Source organism: Columba livia, chromosome 2 (assembly GCF_036013475.1).
Source record: "Columba livia isolate bColLiv1 breed racing homer chromosome 2, bColLiv1.pat.W.v2, whole genome shotgun sequence".
Taxonomy (NCBI): Eukaryota; Metazoa; Chordata; class Aves; order Columbiformes; family Columbidae; genus Columba; species Columba livia.
The window spans coordinates 33,481,471-33,506,986 of record NC_088603.1 but is presented as its reverse complement, the minus strand read 5'-3'; the positions used below and the strand labels follow the sequence as shown (position 1 = coordinate 33,506,986).

General features: G+C 40.2%; 1 protein-coding gene across 3 annotated transcripts in view; it reads right to left on the bottom strand.

Annotated features, from left to right (window-relative positions):
• The window catches only part of ITGB8 (integrin subunit beta 8), a 46,512-nt gene extending 28,527 nt beyond the window's left edge, over nt 1-17,985 (bottom strand). The window contains exons 1-3 of one of the 3 annotated variants that reach the window (XR_010470065.1): nt 17,207-17,985; nt 3,707-3,792; nt 1,188-1,362 (exon numbers count right to left, since the gene is read on the bottom strand). Coding sequence is in view for 2 of the 3 variants with exons in the window: in XM_065051269.1 (XP_064907341.1) it covers nt 1,188-1,362; nt 3,707-3,792; nt 17,207-17,336 (391 nt within the window). In the remaining variant the exon portion in view is untranslated. Of the gene's footprint in view, nt 1-1,187; nt 1,363-3,706; nt 3,793-15,329; nt 15,349-17,206 lie in introns of those variants that run through there. The other 2 variants (XM_065051269.1, XM_021299022.2) reach the window with 2 other exon arrangements.
• Between the last annotated feature and the right edge of the window lie 7,531 nt (nt 17,986-25,516).

Below are 25,516 nucleotides of genomic sequence, written 5' to 3'. Positions count from 1 at the left end.
CTTAATTTCACTATTTGCTAGTAAAAAGGTTCATTAAACTGAATTTGAGAAAGCTAAGGGTTTTTTTTCCTATGAATCCAGCATGCCTTTGGAAATAAATGTGATTACAGGCACATCTAGAGCTAGCTCAGTTTCTGAGAGTATTTCTCCATACAAAGCAGAGTAGAATTCTATGTAGTAGATTTCTATGACTCTATCAGTCTTTTCTTCGGAAGGAGAGTGGAGAAAGGAGGGGATATACTGATGTAACTTTGTCAGTTTTATTAAGATGGAAAACCAGAGCTCCTTTGTGCTTTACACTCATGGAGATCCTTCCTTTTTCCCTTGTAATTGACAGAAAATCATCTTTTATACAGTGAAGATTGGCAAGATGCTTTTCCTGTTCACTTAATGATTTTCTACCAAAGACTGATTCACCTTAAACAATATATTTATTTTTCCAGCTATTGTTTGGAAAAGAAAGAAATTATATTTGAAACATATGAAACACACCCTGCATCTCTTTATATCACCTTCCACTTCTGCTGTTGGCTACAGCTGCTTTAGAGACAGAGAACATACACTGATTTAACTCAAGTTCAGCTGAAAGCAAATAGAGATATACTAGAAAATCTTGGATCCATAAAGGGACTTGTAGATTCTGTTAGGGCCAGGTGTCTCACATTTTAGAAATGAAATGTTAGGCAATGAGCACCTAAGTCTCCTTTAGGAATCCAGTCCTTTCTTACATATTGGCTTTGGTGGCTTCATAGGTGTCTAGCCAGCGCACTCAAAAGTAACCAAATAGTTAAGAAGGTTATCAAATGATTAATTTAGGAAATCTAATTCAATTTACTTTCAGTAAGGAATACAGTTTTGCGTGTAAGGGATAAGAGAACTATTTTTGTAAGTGGATAAAGAAAAACAATCCAGAGAAACCACAATAGAAAACAGAAAAAACTACCTAAAATCCCTTTCCTCTTATTACTTGCATTATTCTGACCTTCAGCTGTGTTTGACAGAAACGCTTCTTGCTGGAAACTGTACTTGAATATGGGATCAACACCATCATAGTCTTACAACATAATGTTAAAGCATCACTCTTCAAAATAATTAATCCAGACACTGCTTCACAAAATATCTGTACTTAATAGTATCATATTTAGTTTAAATTGACTATAATATCAATCTGTTAGAGACAACCCAACCTGGACGCAGTTGAACTGAAACTTTTCCTGGTGTCACTTGTGTATTTGTTTCATGGTCACTGGGTATTGTGACATGAACTGTGGGATTTTCTACAAAATCTGATTGGCAGCCTCTTTTCATTAAATTGAAAACAGTGTCACAGCGTCCCTTCTGTGTTGCGTCGGCCATGAAATCCTGTTTTATAAGAGACAAAAAGTACAAAACAATCTGAGCTGAAAAAAACAACTGTAGTATCTTCAAAGGAAAGAGAAAAACAAAATAATAGTCTTTGAAACAGTAAACTATGCTACTACAGTTGCATAAATTGTAGAATGAGTTCACGGAAGCCATATGTTTCTCATAACGGCAATGACAAAATATTTAAATTAGAAGTTAAACCTAATTGGCACGATGACTTTTTTTCTACAAAGGACAAAACTTTTGTATGAGAAAGAGGATTGCACAATCAGAACAAGCTGACTTTGGAGAAAAAGGAAACTATGTACTGTCATTATGTCACTAAAAAAAGTTCTGTGTTATGCTATGAGTTAGTTATAGTAAGAAAGTATCATTCATATGACATCAAAATGGGTTAGTTTTCAGAGGAATCCACTGGTAATGTTATTCAGCCTAATATTTAAAAGTAGCAGCAGAAGTTAGCTTCATAATTTATCTAACCTGAATTTGTCTATCACAAATGTTTAGGTTTTACCCCATGCACTACACCAAATCCAAAGACCAGCTGGACTATATAATTTCAATCCCCAGAAAGAGGAAGCTATGGACTACAGGCCTGGACAGCTTAAGATGTCACCAGCATAAAAAAGCCCCTGTAACAACAGAAAAGTGATTAGGAGTAGGATGATCTCAGAAGCAGCACATCCTTTATTGCAGTGGAAGAGCGAAGTTGCCAAAATTGTGCCAACATGATCCAATGCAAAATTCCTTCCTGACCACAAACCTGGTGATTAACATGATCCTGATCATGCAAGGAAAAAAAAAAAAAGACAAGATCCTTTGTACTCTTTCAAAGCACTGGTCCATCCCAGCTACAGCTGGAGACCAAACAATGGACAATCTCTGATATTTCAGAGGCAGATGAAGAAAATAAACAATCAAAAAGTGGATACAGACAGCTGTGTATTAGAGAATAGAGACATCCAGACCCTGAAAAGCCCAGAGAAAGTCCCTGTAGAATGACACTTGACAGCTATGTATCTTGTTCTCCATGTTTCAACTCATTTTTGTAGTTTATCTCTGATATTTTTTTCCATAACCATCTTTAATGTAGAAAACAGAGACTACATTTTTACATTACTGCTATTTATATACTCTTTTTGATGTATATACATTTCAAAAAGGTAGATTTTTAAATGTATAAAGAACTTGGCTGCTCATTGTTATCACTAATGACTGATAGATATGTAGCATTTTGTGAAGTTCACTGTGTGGGGGTATAAAGTCGAAGTATCTCCAGTGTACCTTGGGGCTGATTTTCTCATTAAAAACATTGTTTAGATGAGGCAGGCATGCTAAGCTGAAAACTGTCCCTGTAACTTCACTCTGGGAAATGTTTATCTGCATTACTATGGGTTTTGCCATTCCATAACCAAGGATGGTTTGTAGGAGAACTGGCCATCAAGAATGGTCAAAGTGGCTTTGACAAACCCCTGGCTTCCATGAGCAGTTCTCAGGATTGACATGAGAAGCAAAGGAAGAGAAGCAGAGCAGAAGTGGAACCTGGTCAAATCTGAGCACCTAGTTAGGAGACCTTCTGCAGCTTCGCAGCACTGGAAAGCTAATAAGTGCTGTTCCATGGCAAATACAAATGTAGCAGGGTAAAATCGTGCCCTTTGTAAGACAGGACAACCAACCACAATAATGGACCAGACCACATTGCAATCCATTGTGCCATCTACACACGCCCTAAGGCTGCTCTGGGAAAACAAGCCATATTCTCACAGTTCGCAAAACAATAACAATTTCAGATCAATTCTTACTACCTAAGATCTATCTTCTGTGATAATTGTCAGAACCAATAGTTTCAAGTATCAAAATAAGAAAAGGATCACTTTTTCCATTCATGACAGGGCCATAAGAAATGGTGAAATCAAAGTTAACTTCACTGTTAGTAAAGCTTTTGCTAAATGTAATAGGTATATATGTATAGACTTGCTCTGATATATAATGAGGACTTAATATAAATTACTGATAAGTAACTTTGCATTTGAAGCCAAAAACTGTTGAACTCTCAAAGCTACTATAAGTCTGCCAAAGCTGTCTACAAAGCAGATGGAATGCATTAAAAAGTTCTCACTTTATTTAAAATTACTGCAATTTTCCAAATAAAAGATTGTATTTTCTCCTTTGGAAACAAAATACATTTCACACGATTTCTCAGGTTCTGTCTCCAGGGGCTATTATAAGACTTTATTGCTGTTTCTCACTGTAATTTTCACAGTTTAAAAGTCTTTTATCTTTACAAAGATCAGAAGAAGCTAAAATACAAAGTCAAACACAAATATGCAAAATGCCATACCTCTTGAGCACACCATCCACACTCTGGACCCAAAGCAAGACACTTTGTGCATGTTACTGCATTTGAAGTGGCACATCTGTTTTCCGCTACAATGAAATACAAAACCAAACATTCATGATTTATGATGATATGTGGGAATTGTAAAATACCTAATTTTAAACCAAGATTTCCAAAATTACTTCACCAGATTAAGAATGATGACAACGTATCCAAACAGAAGTAAAACAGAACAAAGGCAGCCTGGTGAGGGAATATTTGCAGCATTTTTTTGTATTGGCAGTCTAGAACTGTATGTACAGATTGAAAAAACTCCATTCTCAAGGCCAAATTTTTAATATCCTGACTTAATATAATTTTGAAGCGAAAGTTTATCTTTGGCATGTACCTTGCTGACTTACTGCGTAACAGAAAAAAATAACCAGGTAGCTTATCTCTTAATAGACATTTTCCTTTTAAGTCATTTACACTTGAGTTATTCATTATTCACTCTGCATGGAACCGAAAATATTTTCTCACCTTCTATAAATATTCTCCCTCTGCATTTTCTGGAATGAATAGTTTCCCAGAAGAGGCAGGTTTTTCTTCAGAAATGAATTCAAATGTCTCCAATACTATGTGTATCACACATCGAAGAAACATCATTCTGTACTAACAAAAACTGCAAAAACTGTGCCTCCTAAGAGGTCTGTCAGCAGAGTCCTTTATATCCTTTTCACATATTTGTTTTATAGGTCATTGTTTAAGTTACTAGTCTTTGCTGTGAAACTTTGGCAGTTGGAGTTGAGAAGAGATAGCCTTTTCAAGAGACTTGGTCAGCTCGACTTGAACACCATCATCAGCGTACCCCTTCAGCACATTCAGCACAAGTCTCCTGTAGACCAGTTGTGCCTCTATGCAAAACAGAATTCACCTGCCAGGAGCTATGAGGAAGGCACATGATACAACTCTTCAGTGCATAGCACAGTAGCAGTGCTGTTTAACAACACTGTTTAGTTGCATATTGAGAATGGCATATTTTATTATTTTAAAGTATACTGGAAACAAAATAAAAATTAATTACTGCATACTGGAAAGGCTTAATTTTCTAAGTGGTCCATCATGAGAATGTGCATACCGTTATACAAAAAATGTTTGAAGAAAGGTTTGTTTTTCATCCAAAGATTTTGGCTACATGCACTGTCTCTCAGATTATTTCTGTCCAACCTGCAATAATGCAAACCATCTCTCTTTTTAGAGTAATGAGAGCAACTTCTCACAGTGGAAAGCTGCATTAGGAAAACACGTACTAAAATATATTTTTATCTTTATTTAACTGATTTCAACTATGGATTCAAAGATGAGATCCCATATCACACAAACAGCTAGTCCTCAACAGGTCACTCTGAATAATTGATGATCCGAGGAACTAATCACAGCTTGCAAGTTATTACTATCAACAACACATATACCATTATGAGTATTAAGACAGAAAAGCCTAGTACAGCACAATTGCAGCATTATACTGATAACATACAGGTTAGTGGCAATTCCATTAATTTCAAAGGTCAGACCTGTATTTCTATTTCATATAAACAGCTGTTGATAATTTTTGCCATGCAGGCAATGTGAGAAAAGATTGATAAACTTTTACAGATATAATAGAAACAATAAACTGAAAAGCAGCTCAGAACAAAGGGAAAACTGATTAAGTGGTGGGAGAGGTGGGCAGGGATAAATAAAGCAGGAGTCACTAAAGACAGAGAAAATAAGATAAAATCCAGAAGGTTTTTGTTTGTTTCTTATAAAAATAAACACAGCAAGTTTGACTTGGATGTGCAATGAGAGCAAGATCATTCAGCACTGACACAATAAAATTTCTTTGCATTTATAAGAAGATGGCAACAGCACTTTATGTTCTGTAGTCTGAAAGAGCAGACCCAGAGGCCATAGAAAAAGCTACCACAAAACGCAGCAGAGGAGAATGAAGGTGAGGATTCCAGGTAGGTACCAACAAGGCTGTGGAGCTTGCCACAGATCTTCTAGACAGCATTGGTAAAATGCAAAGACATAAGATGAAAAGTTTTTGAAGGAGTAAAAATAAAAGGAAGGTAATTGTTCTTTGCACAGAAACACCACTCCCATCTTCAGCTGGATACCAAAGACAACAGAGATGAAAGGCATTACAAGAAAAAGAGAGTAAAGTGATGGATTCAGTAAAAGTGTCAAAGGATAGGGAAAGAGAAGAATTGCTGATGTGCAGCATTAACAGTGGGTAAAGACCATGGGACAAAACATGACAGAGATTACTTGAACTTTGAAGTTATCAACCAAGTAACATCCACCATAAGAGACAGAGCTGTTCTGGTAAGAATAAATAGTTGACAGAAAGAAATGAGAGAGCTGTGTATCTAGATATACAGATAAAGAATAAGTCAAATTAATTCCTGGTCATCATAATCAGTAAACTAAAGTAAATCAAATAATGAGTTTGGCCTAATTGACTTCCTGCAGTAATTTCTGAGAGTCCTTTTTTAAAACGTGTAGTTCTATCTGCATAACACACATTTCCCAAAATTAAATGCCACTGACCATGTAAGAAAACATCAATGTCTTACTGTAACATGCACTTGCTAAAAAAAATTGTATGTGTCTATGACTGGAACAACTGTACCGTATTTCCAGATGCACCAGAAAACTGATGAAAAAATAATTGCCCCTCCCCCCTTTTTTTTTCCTGTATGGCTAGTTTAGGTACTAAAACTATTGAATCTTGATCCAGTTTATTAATACAGCCTATGTGGTAAAAAATGAGGTGGTGGGTGAGCATGTGTGTCTTTCTAAACTGCTACAGCAGAAGAAAAGATCTTTAAATCCAGTTTTGGTTTTCAATGTGATCCTGGCAGATGAAATGCTTTAACAAATGAGATACACAGTATTGCTGGATGCAAATCTCTGTGCTGATAACTCTCCAGTCTCAAGAGCCCCATTTTCACAACATGAAGTCACAGATTGGCAATTGACAACCTTGGTACCATTGGCTCGAAAAGCTGAATTTTTTTTGGACTAAAGAGAAACTTGAAAAAGGTTTATTAATGCCCAAGACACATTCTGGCTACATCACTACTGTGGTTCCCAAGCACATAGTCCCTGAGAGCAGTAACATTTATGGAGATGCTTTCATCCACCGAATATTTATTATTTAGATATAAGCCTACTCTAAAACCATAACTGATTTTGTATAAACTTCTCAGTTTCTTTTAAAAATCATATGCTAAAGCAAGAGACATTTTTTAAATTAGTTGGCTGAAAAAGAACTGAGATTTTTCCTGCCACTTTACCAAAAACAGAGTCCAGACAAGACTGAGTTACTGTTCAGCCAAAGCTAAGGGCAAGTTTCTACTGGCTTCGTTATAACTGATGTATGCCAAAAGGTATTTTCAACAAGGGCCAAATTTTGTGCTGGGAACTGCATAGGCATATGCATATAATAAAAAGTGAGTGCAGCAGGTTAAAATGCACTTTTCCAGCCTCCTCCACAAAATAAAACCCGCTTCAACGACTGCAGCTATTTACAGTGATTGCATGTATGTCAAGCCTAAACCCTCAGCAACAAGAGGGATCAAGGCAAGACAAATATAATATATGTTATAATCATATCCTGCCTCCCTATTATGAAAATAACTTTATCATGATCAGGGTATTTATCTCAGAGATGGAATAACAACAACGCAAACTGGTGTTTGAGAGGGGATGTTAAACATGTTTTCAAACAGACAGCCAAGAATTTGGATTTATATCAACTGCACTGTTGGTACACGTTTGTGCTGGTTTTGGAGTGTGTACCATTTGCTTTCTTAAAAGAGAAGAAAAAATATAACCAGCAGCTTATACTCCCTGATCATGGTCCTCACACTGTTAAATGCTAGTTAAGGCAAGAAGATCCAAAATTATCTAGCTTCTGCAGAGCTTTTTTCCTGAAATTCTACATCCACTCTTGTTCTAGAGCAGCATCAGCCACAAATAATGTGGCCTTTACTACACCTGTGTGCCATAGCATCACTTAGGAGGAAAGCTGCAGCTTTTATGCAGTATGCTGCAGTTATCTTCACTTCTCTGTCCCCAGGAGCTAAGCAACGTGATTCCTGCAGAGGGGACAGGCAGTAACTGTCCCAGCCAACACACAGCTTCCCGATTCACTTCGTCCGAATGTGCAGATACAATGAAAAGCATTGTAAAAATGCTACAGAGGGGGGATTTTTTCCATTATTATGGTGTCTGACACTTACTTGCAAGAATTACAAGTTAAAAATGAGTGCCTGTGCTTTAATCGCCAATCCTAAAACCTAATCCTGGCATTAGGGTTTTTTGCATCTTTTTTCCAAACAAGCAATAATTCTTTCTTACCCTTTGTGCACAATGGCATGTTTGAAAAACACACTTTGTCACCACCAGTTTTTCCAAGAGGGTTACAAGGTACACCTCAAAATCAGATTTAAGGGGTACTCACCCCTGCCCAGGAAAAGAGATTTCAACTTGAATACTGTACCTCTATTATGCTTTGTAATGAATTCCTAGGATTATTTAAACTGAAATACCAGACAACTTTTCTTCCCTCTCCCTTTTTTCTGTTACCTACTGGATTTGTTAATTGGTTTCACTTCTCTATTAATGGTCGTTCACTTTAGTTCCACTATTTAGACAGGGGCTAAGAGGTACACTGATTTGAAAATATTTAGCAGCAAGATAAGTAACAGAAACCTAAACTCAACATGTAAGAGACATATGTGTTTGCTAAGAAAAAGAAGATGTGCAAAAGAGAGGTGAAAAACATGACTGACATTGTTAAATCCTGAGACCTGGAAAAATACTTCTGTAAACCTGGCAAGTGAGAAAAGGAAAAATACTTCTGTAAATATGAAAAGGGAGTAAAAGCATCTGTCCATTAAAACAAACAAACAAATGACAAAACCAAACAAAAAACCATCCTAGGCCACCTTTTCCTACTAGTCATTCAAAAAAGAAAGAAAAGTGTTTGTGTTCCCGAAATGAAAAATGGCATATTTACTGGAAGAGATAAATCATAACATGGTTACAGAGAAGATAAGAGATATAAATGAGACATAAGTAAGAAGTACACATGCACATCTGAATAAATGCAGTGGAAAGAATCACTAGTGAAGAAGTCCTGATGACTGATATGGCCTCCCATTCCTAACTCTGCCAACAACCCCCTGAGAATTTTGGGGTTCCCCAATGAATCTGCATTACCATATAAACACAGTACCCTACGAAGACAAGAGGCAGTACTGAGAGCTACACAAACGATTTCAAAAGCCATCAAAATGCAAAGTAAATGCAGCAGTCTGCCTCATTGTGTGAAAGTTAATGCCTTTGCAAACTAAGCAGCAAAATAACCAAGATCTTCCTTTTTTTGCACATTATGTAAGCTATGAGTGATGCTACTTGAGAGAAACAATGCTGAATATCAGCTGAACAAGGCAAAGGTATCGGGGGATGAGGAAAAGGGGGACACCTTTGTCAATATGGCATTAAGAAAACTCTGGCAGAGAAGGACACTTGTAGCTGATGCTGGAGGACAGCAAATATATCAGAAGTCTGCTGTGTAATGGCACATGGAGATGGAGTTCCCAAGCAGCGTATGGACACTTCCACAATCAGGGAATGATCTAGATCTGAGGCCTCAGGGAGGTATTCCTGACACGTCTCAGAGCCTAGCCTCATCTCTCTGAAAAGTTCCATCACTCAATGAGTATTGCACACCAGTCAAGATTTTCATGTAAATATATCAATTTAGAGGATTTTAGAAAAATTTGTCAGAAAGATGCATAAAGCAGCATTTTGGAAAAGGTACTACCCAAAATAGATACTGGTATAGTAGTTAGGACTCACAAACACAACATTCAAACCTCAGCCTCAAACAATAACCTTGACTGTGGGAGGCAGAGCTACTGGCTACTCCAAACTGACTTTGTTCCCAAGCTGCAATGCAGAATGAAAACAAGCGATGTAACCTTGAAATTCTTCACAACACACAACTTTTGTTCCCTGGCCAATTTTTGCTGCAGCGTCTCCTTTCTATGAAACTTCCTGCTTTTATGGGAGATGGTTAAATTTTGTTGATGCAATCCATGCCTGCAAACAATGAGTCAAAGACTATTTGGTTTCTGCAACCAACCTATTCCGTCTCTTCCAAATAAAAACATACTGGTCAATTTACTCTGATTATATCATTAGAAGATACTCATTTCCCATATTCATTAGCTTTTATGGTACAGGTTTGATGGTCCTGTTTTCACAGCTCTGCACCAATCAAAATGCAAAGCATATGGAACCAGAAAGCTTAAATCTTTTTTATTAAATCCCTTGATTTAAAGGGAACTTCAGGGTGTACAATGCTGTGTTAATTCCCTTGTTTCCTAGGAGAGAAAATGGGCATAGCAATCATTAGACTCCAGTCATTTCCGTCTGCTAGAATCTCCTTCGGAGCTGGCCAGCTTGGATACAGTCATGTTGCTCCAGCAAAGCCTGGAACAGCTACTGCCATATTTCATCACTAATTTTATTTCTTGTGTACTAGTAAGCACTACCAGCAAGTAGTACATCAACAACTTAGAATGAACAGTATATTCCTGTATAAACCATATACTATTCTGGTATACACTTTACCTAAATTTGAGGTCATGATGAATGCAAAGATAGACACGAATGCATATTTTTTGCCTGCAAAGGTAAGTCCAAACTGTATTTCCCACCATTTTCTATAGCTTCACCTCCAAACCAGGCCCTCCACCTCCAACCACCTCCCTTATCTAGCTTTCTATTACACATCTAGTCTTCACCAAATTCTTGCTTTCTGTTCCTGCAGCTGTGCTTTCCTTCAGAAATCCGGAAGCAATGCAGAGGATGGGCACCAGATCTGGGCAACAGCTCAAACTTACTTCTTCCCAGGGAACATCACCATAGACCACCCAGTCCACAGGTTCTTAGTCCACAGCAATGCAAACAGCTCAATTCACTTACTTTTATCTGCATATACTGTGATTTGGAACAAACCTACTCTGTATTTCAGACTGTAATTCTCACGGCTGAAAACCGAATGGAACCAGTTATTAAATTCTGAACACAAAATGGTAACAAATTGTGAAGCTACCAAAGATTTTCCTGAAACAAACCAAAAGCCCCACCCCAAAACAAAAATTGTGTGCATATGTATCTTAGGAAGACATGTCAGGGTTAAAACAAAACAATGAATATATATTACACAGTTTACATTCACAATAAGAAAACCTCAAGAATATTAAATAAAAGCTAAGACTGGTATGAGAGAGGATAACCACTGCTCTTCAAGGACTTGTGGTATGTAATGCACAAGTTTGGGAGGAACATTTATTCAGCAGGGCTATTTGAAAAACGTTACTGCCTTCTGGAATACAAAGCATTTGGTATTTGATATTTCAGTAATTTTCTTTTCAATAGGGTTTTCAATTTTCAAACATGGTGACTGGCCCTGAGACAAATGGAATGTGGTAAAAACTTTTTGGGGCTTTTATCTCAATTATTTCTGTTACTTTTATGCTCTTTGAATACAGAAAGTGTGATAGCAGCACAAAAACCTCTTAAGATCCCATTTGATGATTAACAGCTGAATTACAAGTCCTTCAAAAGTTAGTTAAACTACAGTGCTTTTCTGAATATATAGATCAAAAATGGATGTACACAAGGATCTCCTATGAGAATACTGAGAAATTAGTTCCCCAAATAGGAGATACATGCTTTGTTTGCAAACATTAAAAATATATATACATACCAACCCCCAACCATACCTGTCTATGAACAGACACTGGCAAACCTTCATTTTAGGTTTATATGAGCCTGGTCAGTTTTTACAATGTGGGCGCAAAGATTACACAAAACATGACCACAGTCTACAAAATATACAGTCTCCCGTACTAACTATAACTACTGGTGCACATATACTGCTTGAATGCAAGCTCTTGCTTGTGCTTCTACGAGTGAGTATTCCCATATGTGTATGGTCTGCAGGTGCAGCTTAAATGCTCTGTAAGGGACAGTCTTCAAACACACGAATTCTAGATTTTAAACAGGTAGTGGTTTATTTAATGTTCTGAAGTGATGGCACAACATTTTTGACAGCAAAATGCAATCCAACAGTTTTGCTTAGATTGGAAGAGCATGTTTGCTGATGTCATTAGTTTTATTTAGGTAATTTTGCATCATTTCTGCCAGAGTATACGTTGTCTCAAATTTTCTTATTTCCTGGGAGTCCTGTTTGTACAAGAAGATGTGATTTTGGTTCAGCTTTCCAACAAGAGTCTCCAATCTGAGATAAGCAAGTTGTCCTCAGCACAGTACTAACCCCTGTTATCCTGCAGAGATGAAACGGAAACAAATTGTACTCTTAAGTACAATAGAACAAGTGGAATTCACTTAGCCTAATTCCCTTGAATACCGAGAAAGGAATAGAATTTATTTTGGAAAGAGCAGTTACCGGTTTAACCAGACTTGGACTACTTTTGTGATGCCACCATACATCATGCAGCTGTATTCCTAACACAACTACAACAACATTAAAATAACAAATATACTTAACAAATCAAGATTTGAACCCAATGAAATACTGTTGCTAACAACTTAACTCTCAAGTCAGTGGGCAGAGAAGGAGCCTTAAGAAAAATAAAAATCCAGCATCCAGGAACATTATTCCACCTGCATGAAGCTACAATTTTTTTAAATAATAATTATACTTAAAATCTCTGTCTTAGTATCTTCTCATAATTATAAATACTTCAGACTCATTACTGTCACCATGGGTAATAACAGGCAGAAATCACCGCAGTCATATGACAGTGAAGTCATGGGAAGCATAGAAACTATATGAAGAAAAAATTATGAGCTTTGCCAACTTTTGAATTTAGGCAAATATAGTCTCATCTAGAAGTTGCCTTTTTGGCAGCTTTCTAATGCTATAAATTCGGATCATCCTGAAACACTCACATTTTTCTCAAGGGGTTATTCTTGTTCTGCCACCAGAAGAAGGGGGAATCCTGAATGGCTGGCAAAAAGCTTACTTTTCTTCTTGAAGAAAGGTTCCATTACAGTGGACAGTGAACTAATTCATTAGAGCCCCACTTCCTTCCTAAAAGCTAAACTAAATAGCCCAAGTCCATTTATGTAAACTGCCAAAAGAAAAAAGAAATTATCTTTTAATAAAGTTCAAGTGCTTAGAGAAGAATAACAGACCATATCCTACTTTGTCCATCATAAATTATGCCTGTTTAAGCAGATCAGACTGATGTATCACATCTTTCCACTAGTTAGACAGAAGTCAGCAGTTATTAACGAACACATACAGGAGCTTTGAAGACAGATTTTGCTGGAAAGAAAGGTGTAAGTAGAAACACCGATGCCTTAAGAATTTGATTTAAAAAAAAAAAAAAGTTTATTAACACAAAGAAAACTATATTCTTCTCCAGATTTTTTTTTCAGCACATTCAACTTGACAAACCAGATTTATATCAAGATGTCTGCATTACCAGTTACAGTAAAAGCACAGGATAGTTGGTACATATGATCCTTCTAAATATAACATATGATTTTAGTGTCATCAATGTATTTCAAGAACACTGAGCAAACTTAAAAGTTCAAGACAGAAGGCCATTCTGCTTGTCTTTCTTATCCTGACTCATTCATTAAAACCCACTGCCTGAAATACACCTATCTAAGAATAAAAAAAGAACAGTTTTGCTACACGTCATTTTTAAAATGTACACTGATGATACATAAAGTAATTCATGTATGTACTGTAGATTTTATGTGTACAATAAAGCCAATGTTTCCTATGTTAGGCCTTTTCTAAAAAAATGAGATCCCTACTTTCTAACTGAGGACTTACGCCCAAAAATAATGAAGATTAATCCAACTTTCTGAAAAAATGTATGTTCAACTTTGGCATAAATATGTTCCTTTGGCAATGTGCAGATCAGCAAACCTCCCCCTTGCTGTTCCTCAGAATTGCAACCTACAACCATGTTCCCTCTCAAAAACCCAGGTTGGCTTTCCTGAAGATGGTCCTATACCCCTAGGGAGTAGATCACCCACGCAGGCTCAGGAAATTAAAAATGGATTTTTTTCTTCTTCTTGGATTGTTTTAAGCCTTAGGAAAAACAGTACTGTCTCAGTGCTGAGTACCCCATACAACACAGCTTCTTCCACTGAGCCCCAAAAGGAAATGGGCCAGCACAGAAGAGAAATCAGCAGATGAACACTGGTTAAAGTTACCAAAATGTATCATTTATTTCAGACTTTTTTGTGTATGCAGGGACAGACTTGCACCACCTCTCTGCAGAAACAGATCTTCCATGGGTGGTCTGAATGACTTTTTCTATTCCTTTGAGAAGGGACACAGTAACGATTTCTGAAACTTTCTAACTATAGGGAACACACATAAGAATCTGATGTGACAAGACTGGAAAAGCACCAAAGACCCCATCAAGGGAATGTTAATGAATTATGTTTGGCATCAGAAGTCATGCTATTGAGATAAGTCAATTTATTGTTGTCCCTGCCATGATCACAGATCCTCTACTTTCCCCAAACCCCTAACCGGTCTTTCCAAATGACACCTGTCAATCACGGCTATGTAACAGAATTGTTGTGTGATGGTTCTCCAACTCTTAAATTAGGGATAAAGATTTTCACGCCACCCCTGTGTGCACATCACAAGTAAACTCTGCTTACTTGAGCTTCTTACAGGAATGGCTACCTAGATATTTTTGAAAGCACTAAACAACTTATTTTTCAAATTTTAATGTATGTAAAAACTGGGTTTGAGACACTATAGAGTTTTGAACCAATGTTCTCTGTTAACCTTGACCAATCAGTCTTTCTCCCATATTTAAGCCCTACATATTCCATGTGCTTATACAGCAGATAAAAACTAAAGAGTTTCAACAGTTTAGTTTCTGCACAAGGTGAGTGAACTCTCTCTAGTAAATGAGCACTTACATAACAGATTAACATAATGCATACACATTCTCTTGCTGGAGAATCCATCTTTTATTCAGTTCACTGGTTTACATCTTTAGGAGTTTGTCAGGTTTTACTGTTCAAATATAAGTTTGGGATTTGTATAAATCACTGTGGAACAAGCTCCATTCTTAACTCAGGTATTTGTTTCAGTTGGCTTAGTGAACTGCGAATTTCCTTTGGTGAAACTTACTGAACAAGGGACCCTTTGTAGAAGGCGGCAACACTAACCTTTTTATCCAAGCTTACAGAACCTTTAATTTGGGACTTGAAACTTTATAGTGTTGTGAGATTTCTTTTTGTGTTCTTTATAACTCCAAACCTGTAGTTTTACCTTACCTTTACTTATCCCTAAGCAGTAACTCACATCTCAAACTGCAGCTTGCAGAACAAATACCTTCAGTAGCATCAAACTGTCTACTTTTCAATTAGAAGAGCCACAAAGGTTTCAACAAGAATGAATAAACTGGAGTCCCATGTACATTTCATATTCATTCCAGTCTCTTTTAGAACTGGGGATTCAATGCAACAGACATACAGGTTCTGCCAATTCTGTACATACATAAAATGAACTCACTGATGGCACAGGAACAGCATGATGCTCCTCTCCATGCCCAGCCCTGTCAAGGCAAAAGCAAAGAGGAGTGGCTGCTTCGACACAGCTGTGCTGCCAAATAGCTGTACATGGAGCTGCTGCCCAGAGCCTCTCCCAGAGCAGCCTGCAGAAGTTCAAAGAATCCAGGAGGTGCTGTACAGGATGCTAGAGCTATCACAACCAAAAATAAAAAGCATACACCAAAAATAATAATGAAAAAAAAAAGTGTTCATTCATAGAAAAACAAAACAGAATACTCTTTTTGCTTCAACTGTAGCTCTACCCTGTGAAGTGATTATGTATGAAGGAAAGAATTCAGTGTGACTTTCAGCTTTCATAAACTAGCAGAGGTTTCAAACGAAGAGGAAAAAACAAGGTCTATCTGAGTTATAGTCTGCCCAATCTGAGAGCTATTGTCACAATAAACACGTAACCCATGACGTTATCACCCATGTAAATTTTCACAATCAAGCACAAGGAAGAGAGTAAGCATCCTTTGGAGAAATAGCCCCATGCACAACCTTCCCCTATGGCATTCTGTTCTGATGCATTAATTTGCACTAGTGTGCATCCAGGAGCTACACTCATGAGCAAGCACAACACTGCACTCAGACACAGAACTATCCTCTCCATAAAGTTTCAATTAGCCTTTCAACTCAATTACACTGCATAAAAACCAATGTGGGATACTAAATACAAGATGTCATGTTTCATAAGAAATTTAATAATATTACATTTTATTTTTCCTATTGACATTTAGTTTGGTTTTGAATTCAAAATATGAAGCCAAAAAAGCAAAATAAATTATCCTACGAAAGTTAACAAATTATTCCATTGTTTTTAATAGCACTGGGCGAATCCCACTGAATTAGGCATGAATTTGTCACATATGCAATAAAGAACTTAAGACTAATACATTGTTCCCATTTTGAATCTTATTTTTAGAGGTTACATGCTAATATTTTAAATTAAGTCCAGGCTTAAACTTGGGGATATGTAATCATCCCACAAGGGGAAAAGAAAAAAAAAAAAAAAAAGGAAAAGTGATTGACAAATTGATCAGCTTCTCTGACTACTAGTTGAAATTAAGATCCTTTACAAAACACTTGACTAACCTGATAGCTCTGTCTGATCAACTGCTGTACGATCTAGGGAACATTTGCAGAGTCCTCTCAGCTTGCAGGCATCAAACCTGATGCCCGGGGGTTTTGGAAGCCCTTCCACGACTTGAGTTTACCCACATTTATCAGAGCCTTGGCCACCACCAGTACTGTGTCAGGATACACCGCGCCCCAAGGTAAAATCTTCTCGTAACTCTAACCATTTTTAACTCTGCCACTTAATGCCATATAAAGGATGTAAAAACGAGTGTATTCATCCTTAAGAACTGTCCATCCGCAGCTTCTGATCCCCCGAGGGGTCTGTGAGCTGTTCCTCGGAGGCTTGCAGGGGGTGATCGGGCACTTCAGGACCCCCAGTACGCTGGAACGCGACACTACCTGTGGAGTCCCCATACCCCCGGGGAGCCGTCACGGCCCTGTCAAAGCTGGATGCCCCCGGGATGGATAATTAGAACACGAGCCCGCACTAATGGCGCTCAAGCAGTGCGAAGTTTGGGCAAGGGCCAGCCGCCCCCCTCTCAGGTACCCGCCGCCCACCAGCTCCGCCAAGGGCGGCCGGGCCAGTGTGTGCCCGCCGCGCCGGGCCGCCCCGGCTGTCAGGGCTGTGCCCCGGAGTAGCCGCCGAGCCTGGTCATGCCCTCCGCCCATGCACGGCCCCCGTGCGAAAACCAAACCCAACCACCACAGCCCCAACCAGCCAAGGGCACGGCGAATAGCCCGCGGGGCTCGGCAACTTACGGCGCTGGCAGAGTCCCGGCACGGCCGCCAGCAGCCGGGCCGCCCCCAGGAGGGGTCCGGGGCCGCGCTGGCACTTGGGCACGGAGATGATCCCCGCTGTGAGGCACGCCAGCAGCGGCACCCACATCATGCGCCGCGGCCGGCACCGCTCCCTCGCCCTCTCCTCGGGGCCGCGTCTCGGCGCCGCGGCGCGCTCAGTCCCGGCCCCCGCGGGGGCGGCGGCGGGGCCGGGGGAGGGGCGGCGGCGGGCCCGGCACAGGTAGGGCAGCCGGCGGCGGCGGGGCGGGCGCGGGGCGCCGCATCTCAGGGGCAGCGCCCGCTGCGCCTCCTTGCCCCGCGAGAGGCGGCTGCCCGGCGGCAGCGGTGGCGGCGGGGCCCCGGCCAAGCGCGGAGAGTTGCTCCCTCCTCCGCCTCCAGCCCGGCGCTCAAGGGGCGCCCCGCCGCCCGGCCGAGGGGAGGCACTTGGGCCAGCGGCAGGCAGCGGCGGCGGTTCCGCACCAACCTCAGGGGAACAACCGCCCGGCGGCGGTCCCCGCCTTCCCCGGCTGCCGCCCCCCGCCCGACCCCGTCGCGCACCGCCAGGTGGGCGCTGCCCGCCGCCGGCCCAAGCTGCCGTTGAGGCCACTTCTCCACGTCGCGGGGTTGGGGTGGAGGGGAGCACGGGAGCGCGGCCCGCGCCACCGCCCAGGCCCCCAGAGCCGTCGGGCCCCGCGGCGGTCGGTGCGCGCCGGGGCCGCTGGTCCCCCCGGTTGCTAAGAGACGGCAGCGGGGCAGGTTCCGCGGACGGGGGCGGGCGGGGGCGGTGCCGGCCCCCGCGATGAAGTCACTGCGCCCGCCCACGCCCCTTTGTTCAGCGGCCGCTCGCAGCGCCCATTGTTCGCGCCGCAGCTGACCTCGCCGCGGGGATGCTGCGCTGCACCGCCCGCCCCCGCCTCCCCTCGGCCCCGCGCGGCGGAGGACGGTCCTGTCAGCAGCTCCCCGCCCAGCCGGCCGTTCTGGCTCTACCTCCGTGTGAAACCGGTGGCCGCAACAGGGCGCTCGTGCGACCCTCGCCCCCGCCTCCTCCTCCTCCCCGTTCCCCTGTCGCTGTCCCCGACTTCAGAGACAGCCCAGTCCCCGCTCGTGGCGTCCCTCCGCCTGCTGCCAGCAGCGCGCCCGGCTCCCGGTGCGGGCCGTCAAACCGCCTTCCCACAGCACACCCCGTGCCCCTCTGCCGCTGTCGATTACTTCATGTTACCTAAAAATACCTCACCCCCCTTTCATCGCGCCTATCACCCTCCCCGAGTAATTTCTGCTCGGAGTTTCCACCCCTCCGGGTCAAGTGGGTGTAACGCAAAGGTTAACCGTGCCCTGGGCTGAGCGGAAAGTACCTCGCCGTGCGGGCCAGGAAAGCCCCGCCGGGGCTAGGTGCGTTCTCCTGCCCGCCCAGCCCCGCTCCGCTCCCCGGCTCTCCTGTCGTTCATTGTATTGCTTTATCCCCGGGGCTCCGCTCCCACAGGAGGCGGTGGGTGGCGTTTTCCCAGGAGGTGAAACGCACCTGGGCACCTCGTCCTGTCACACCGGCTTATGGGCCCCGCCGCGGCGGTAGGTGTGCTGACCTCGCGGCCTCTGGGCTGGGCACAGAGCCAGTGATAGCCATCGCTGTGTCATCATTTCTGTCACTACCAAACAGATGTCAGTGAACACAGGATCCCAAAATAGTATCTCAACGCGGCCTCCAAGTTTGCCTGCGCAGGGTATGACGTTCATAAATCATGCAAGTGCAGGCAGTGTAAATACTGTGCTGTTTCACAGTCTTTACAAATGAAACTGCTTTGGTTTCCGACCATGTACTAAGCCTCTCGGAGCTGAGATAAGGATGGTTTATCATCTGCACGTGAAAGGTCAGAAACTAAATTCACGAGGGGTTGTTTAAGGTCGCTGAGGAAGAGATGGCAAGGGAGTAGTCCTGTACTCACATGAGTTTTTGAGCACTGTATCATCTTCCTGCTTCATCTTGGAAAAATCCCCCATTTCAGACATTTCAGTGTCAATCCTCAGGTGGCCACCACCCAAATGGGGCTGTGAGATGTGAGAAAGCCATATTCAGTGATGGCAAAAAAAGGATGGCATTCACATGATTTCAAATATTGTGACACTCTTAACTTAAAAGCTCTATGATTTCAGAGGTCATGGTTTCAAACTATGTTAGGTGGTGAGCTGCATGTCCCCTGAGAGCTCAGCTGGGCACTATACTTTGAAATGAGGTACACTCATGACAGGTGAACTAAACTCAGTTTACTCCTACTAGACACTATGTCTTAACTTCTGGGCTATGAAGTTGCAAATTCATGGTGATTCAAATGTAGCTGGAAAAAAGGGTTCAGGATGAGACATAAAGAAATTCAGTTAAGTACATTTGAACAAAATCCCAGTGGAAGCAAAAGTCACTGAAATGGAGATCTCTCTACTTTGGGATTTTCACCTGCATAGTCTAAGTAGTGCTGATGGAGGAAGAATACAGCTAATACTTCATATGGATACATTCTGTATGAATCTCCAAATCAGATCAGAACTTGAATTATCGTAAGCATCACAAAGAAAATGGCTCTGTTCTCAACAGCATTAATTATCTTTTGAATTCCTGAGCATGAACTGTTCACCATACAAATAGGAAACAGTGTCTTAACACATGCTACTCCTGATCAGAATGATGTCCAAGGATTTGGCATTCTGGGAAGAAAGACAATACCTACTGACTAATATGGGGGGAAAAAAAGGATGATTTTCCTATAAAATCTCAGAATAAGGTAACCAGAATGAACACACTCTAGTCAAACACCATGAACACAATGAAAAGGATGTCAGACTTGGTGAGAACTATGCACCCTGAATAGTAAGTCACCAGTATCAGCAGTAACAAAGAAGTCAAGAGCTGAAAGTGCCAATATAGAGGCCTCTATCAGTTAAGGACACTATAATTGTTCAAAGTATTCTGCTAGTTTAAGTAAAATATGCGTTATGCAGGAGACTTGAATAATAATTAAATTTTTACAAATGGAGATACTGAATAATCAAAGAGACTTGTAACAAGGAGTGTAAGACCACTAGAACTGGGTTTAAGTCTCAGTCTGTTGTCCTACCCAAAGAGCTATGAATGCTTGCAGTAATGTGCTTCTGGAATCTCCATCCTTGGAGATATTTGAAACTCAGCAGCAGAGTCCCTGAGCAGTCAGATCTGATTGGACCTGTTGTGAGCAGAGAGCTGAGTGGGTCTTGGGGGGCTTTTTCCAACCCAAGTTATTCTATGAATTTTTATGGTAGAAAGTATGTAATTCTCTGTTCTCACGTTACATGTAAACCAAATTTCTTGAAGTTTTACACCTGTGGTTTCTTTCCTTTTGCTTTACTGCAAAGAAAGTGCCTATCATAGTGTTAGCGAATGGGCTCTCTTTTGAGGAAACAGTTTTGAAAATGTTGCATCTGCAATGAATGCTCATCAAAAAACCCAAAACATTTCTTACAAAAACCATGTTCCTTTTTTGGTTGAACATTTCCAACAATCTTTCATGTGCCATTTCATGGGGGAGAGTCCAAACCAAGACTACAAAGGGAAGAGTGATGGTGTTTTACAACGTCTAATATCAAAACTTTTAAAATATGTTTTATGTGTTTATTAGCTTGTCACTTGATTTCTTACATTGTCATGGCATCTTAGAGAGGATTAAAATCCCCATAGGAAGCATTTTTGTTTACTTAAATTAATTGCAATTTCCTCCAACTTCCCTATTTTAATAGTGTAAAATCTTGCTGGAGTACGGTAATTACTTTGGATTTGGTGACTTCACTTGATCCCACTGACATGCGAATTGTGTTTCTTTGCTATGTAAAGGGTCTTTTATAAATAAAAGGGTCACATGCTTGTCTGTCAGATACAATTGTATTTGCTATAGCTTGGGTTATTTTTTTACACAATATTTGAATCTAGACTGTGTCTGTTTCATATAAATAATTCAGTGTATTTTGCAAATCTTTTATAACTGATCAATTTAAAATGATGGAACAATTCAAATTCAATAGCTGTTCCCAAGAAACAGATTGCCAATGGTCATAGGCCTCTCCCCCCAGTAGTGTAGACTATGAACAATGCACCGTTTTTTGTATCCAGTAAAATTCTATATAAAATTCCATCTGCCCAATACCATATACAAAATTTTTAGCAAAATGGAATTTCATAATTTTGAAAAAGTTGTGATGCATTTCTATATGAGACAGTCAAACTATATACTTTGTTTCTCATTTCTAGGCTCAGTTCTCCCTGTGAGAACTAGTAACATCAACTTTCAAAATGGAATATTTTCTCCCCAAAACAGTATTTTTCTTTTTTTTTTTTTTTTCATTATTGCCTACTTTAGTTACCACAGGGTACTGAACTTCCTGATGCACATAGCACAAAGAGAAAATGGTGCATTTTAAGGAAAAACAATAATCCAAACTGACCAATACCCTAGAGTTTTTCATGGAGTTGGACGTGGGTCCCTTCCAACTTAGAACATTCTATGATTCTATGAAGGCTTTCATTGATTTCACAAGGGCATTTTCATGTGGCGTTACAAATCTCACTTGGGTATGCAACTTCAGTGGCTCCAGAGGCCTACACAAAACAATTTGGGAACATCTGAAGCATTATCTTTTTGAATTTACCTTCTTGACTCTAACAGTTTGGTCAATGTTATGCAAAGACAGGTGGAATAACACCTTCTATTGTCCATACATTCCAGCCTAGTGACATTTGTGTATATTATGTCTAACTGTTCTTATTCACCATTTGTTTGTAGAGGTTTAAATATAAGATGAAGCTTTTTCTGGTCTAAGTGTCAGCAATATTCTCTCCTTTTAGTTTTCTGTACAGAATTACTTGCAAAACCCTAACAGTACACTTATCTTCCTTTCTTATCTAACCTATTGCATTCTAGAACTTGTATATTAAAAATAGAGTATGTAGTCCTCTAGAAATTCCAGATCTTGATCTTGTGTGCTTCAGTGCTTGCTAGAAGCCCACTGAATAAGTGTGTGTTATAGGACAATAAACCTGAGATATTTCACACCATGAGGAAAAAAGTTGCAATTCAGATGGACTCTCAACTGAAAGAGTCAGAATGAGGTTGTGATCTCATCTTACACCATTTGAGGCAGAGACAGCAGTGGCTTCTTGGGTGAAAATGTAAAATATCAGTCTGTTTAGGGTTTACTAGGTCAAACTCAGTGCTTCAATCTATGTGCAGAAACTAATTTTCTAGTACCTCTGCAGTATAAATAGCTGATCTGTAAATTAGCATTGAGAGGGGCCTCGGTGAACCTGGCCTTGTCCTCTGTTTAAGAAAGAGTAGGATGATTTTTCTAGAAATGGGCAAGCAGAAGAAATTATCATTATAGTCCAACAAAGATGCTCAAAAGCATAAAAACATGTATTGTGACAAGTGGTCAAAACTTAGGATTGTTTAGTGAAATGCTCAATCTCTTTCTGGAAGTATTTACTGAAAAAAAAAAAAAGCAGCATATTCATTTGAACAGATCTGTTCCAAAAGAAGAACATTTTAATTGTTGCCACATGCAACGTTTTAAAGAACACCACTACACTAAGATTTTTTGGTACTTCCACAATGCTTTTTTATGTGACGGAACTGGTATTTCAGATAGAAGTGTTTTCTTCCTTTTGATAGATAAACATGTGGTGTGCTATGACAGCCTTTCTGATTTCAGACAGAAGAGCTCCCCTGTGGCTTGTCTTTAAGGTATAAAACTTACCCAGGGTTCTTCTAAATGCTGTCATTATTATTTTGCTGATATTAAATAATACATTTACAGATACTGCAGCTTGATTTCTGGAAGGAATAGGTTAGAAGGGCAGTAAGCTGAGTAAGTTATTTCATTAATCTAATTTCGGTGGGACTTTTGCCTGAAGATCAGACTCCATGTTACTCATCTTTGTGCCATTTTCCTGTTTTCCTTCATTGACTAACAGAAAATGAAGAGCATGTAATTTTACGTAGTTTTATATTCATGGATGACTGCAGCCCACCCCAAACCATTATAATTTTGATGCTAACTGTGTGGTTTTCCAGCTCCATGGAGGATGGGTGAAGGCCAGGTTTCCTCTTGATAGATATAGGTGTAGATCCACAGATGATAAGACTTCTGAACTCTTCTGAGAATATACATTTCAAATGATAGTTTTTGACACAAACAGCACTTTTATTTCCAACAGAGGAGCAACAGCCACTGTGAAGTTCAGCAACAGTCACACACTTCTATTAGACTATTTTTGTATTATTGCAAGCTGAAACTATCCACATTACACTGGCACTCCATGTGTTTTCCTTTTGCCTCCACCCATTTTCTTCTGTTCTTGTTGCCTGTCTCCTACCTTTCTCTCTGGTACTTGAAAAAGGTATGTAATCTACACTTAGTGCTGAGAGCCAGCTTAGGTGCCAATCAAGTGACTGTTACACCTTGTGTTGTTTCATTTTCTTCTTCCTCAAAATTTAAATTTTTCTCTTTTTTTGCTTTGAAGACTATTACTCCCATTCTGTTTCCCTCCTCCACCGCATTAAAATTACTTTTTTGCTGTTCTCATGTTTTTTTTTTTCTTTTTTTTTCTTTCCAGTCACTTTGGATGGATCCTCAGATGCTTTACAGGCCTCTTGCTTTCCTCATCTCCGCCCTCTCTGCTTCTTTCACTTCTCTAATGGAGTCCCAAGGTCTCTCTCAAGCAGTGCTGCAATTTCTCCCTCATCCTCTTTCCATGGTGATTTCATCCTTTCTTTATCACTCTGATCTAAGATATTGAGTTACCAAAGGCGGAGATTAAATATTCCATAATAATACAGCAGGCCTGACAACACTGTGTAAAGTTTTTAGAGAAAATTCCCAGGTAAACTCCTGTCACCATTAGCTCATTCGTATTTCCCAGAGGTTTCCTATGTAATGTTTTACAAGGAAATGGTAGAAAAAAAGGTAGAATTTAGTGGACAAATAGCAGGAAATATTTCTTGGGACTTCTGAAAGACTGAAGTTCCTCCTGAGAAACTATTGAGGAAATTAAGTGTTAGAGGTTGAAAGGGAAAGTTAAGTTGTGGTTTAGAAACAGCACTAGTGTTGTTTAACAGAAATTAAAGTTTATTTTTAGCACAGCAGGGCCTCTATAGATCAGGGTCAAATGTATCCTACAGTTACAATGCAGAAGTTTGTAACCAGGTGATGGACGAGTACAAATCATTGTTCCTGTCCATAGTTAAGCTGCTCAATCTGGTACATTGCACAGTGGTCAGTGAGTGGAAAAATCCCACAGGCAAACTCCGTGTGTATGTGTGTGACAGAGCGGGGAACTGAGAGGGATGGGGAACAGGGACAGAGATGGTGTATTTTTCCAGAATTATCAAAGGTTTTGAGCCTCTCTGATAGGATTTCATCTGTTCTTGTCCCCAGCCTTGAAATGTGGTGTGTACATTACAGCCAGGATGCTCTCTGTGGGGTATTTATCTGCATATCCCATCCCCTCTCTCACGAGATTGTTGCTCAAGACTCACTGCTAACGTGACATCTAAAATAAATCAAGAAATGTTTAATAGTGAAATTGAGAAAGAATGGAGACAGATGGGGACATTGAGAAATAATAAAAAAGCCCATTATTTACTGATTTTTGTAATTGTTTCAAATATGTGTCTATATATATGTCTCCTCACCTCTCACATCCTGCTTATCTTTAGATTGTTATCACTTTGGCATAGGAGCATGTATGTTTGGGCAGCACCTCACACAAATTCATCCCTTCTTCTGAAAGAGATCCCTACTTCTGATTTTTTTTTTTAATTCATATCAATAAATCTTCCCTTGTCCAATTCCAGGATCCAGTATAGCTATAGTTATTGGTTTTACTGTTTTTCCTTCATGCTCTGATAAAGCTAGGACTCTTTTTAAAATAATATATAATTAAACTGTGGAATTCATTGGCTCCAGATGAGAACTTTGTAGGATTTAGAGATAGATAAGGTATTTATATGCATTTTATGTGCCTTTACACTAGCCAGGATAGAAGTACATAACAGAGGTAAGCTTTCATACTTCAGAACAAGAACAAGTCACTGTCTGGGGCCACAGAGAAATTTTCCCTGCAGCCATATAGTGATGTGGTCCTTTGAAGATGATTTCTACCTTTGCTGAAGCATCTGGTACCGATTGTTGCTGAAGTCAGGATAAGGCACAAGAGAGGGACTATGGGATCCATGTGTTGCTAATGGACAGATAGCCCTTTGTTAGGGACAAGCACTT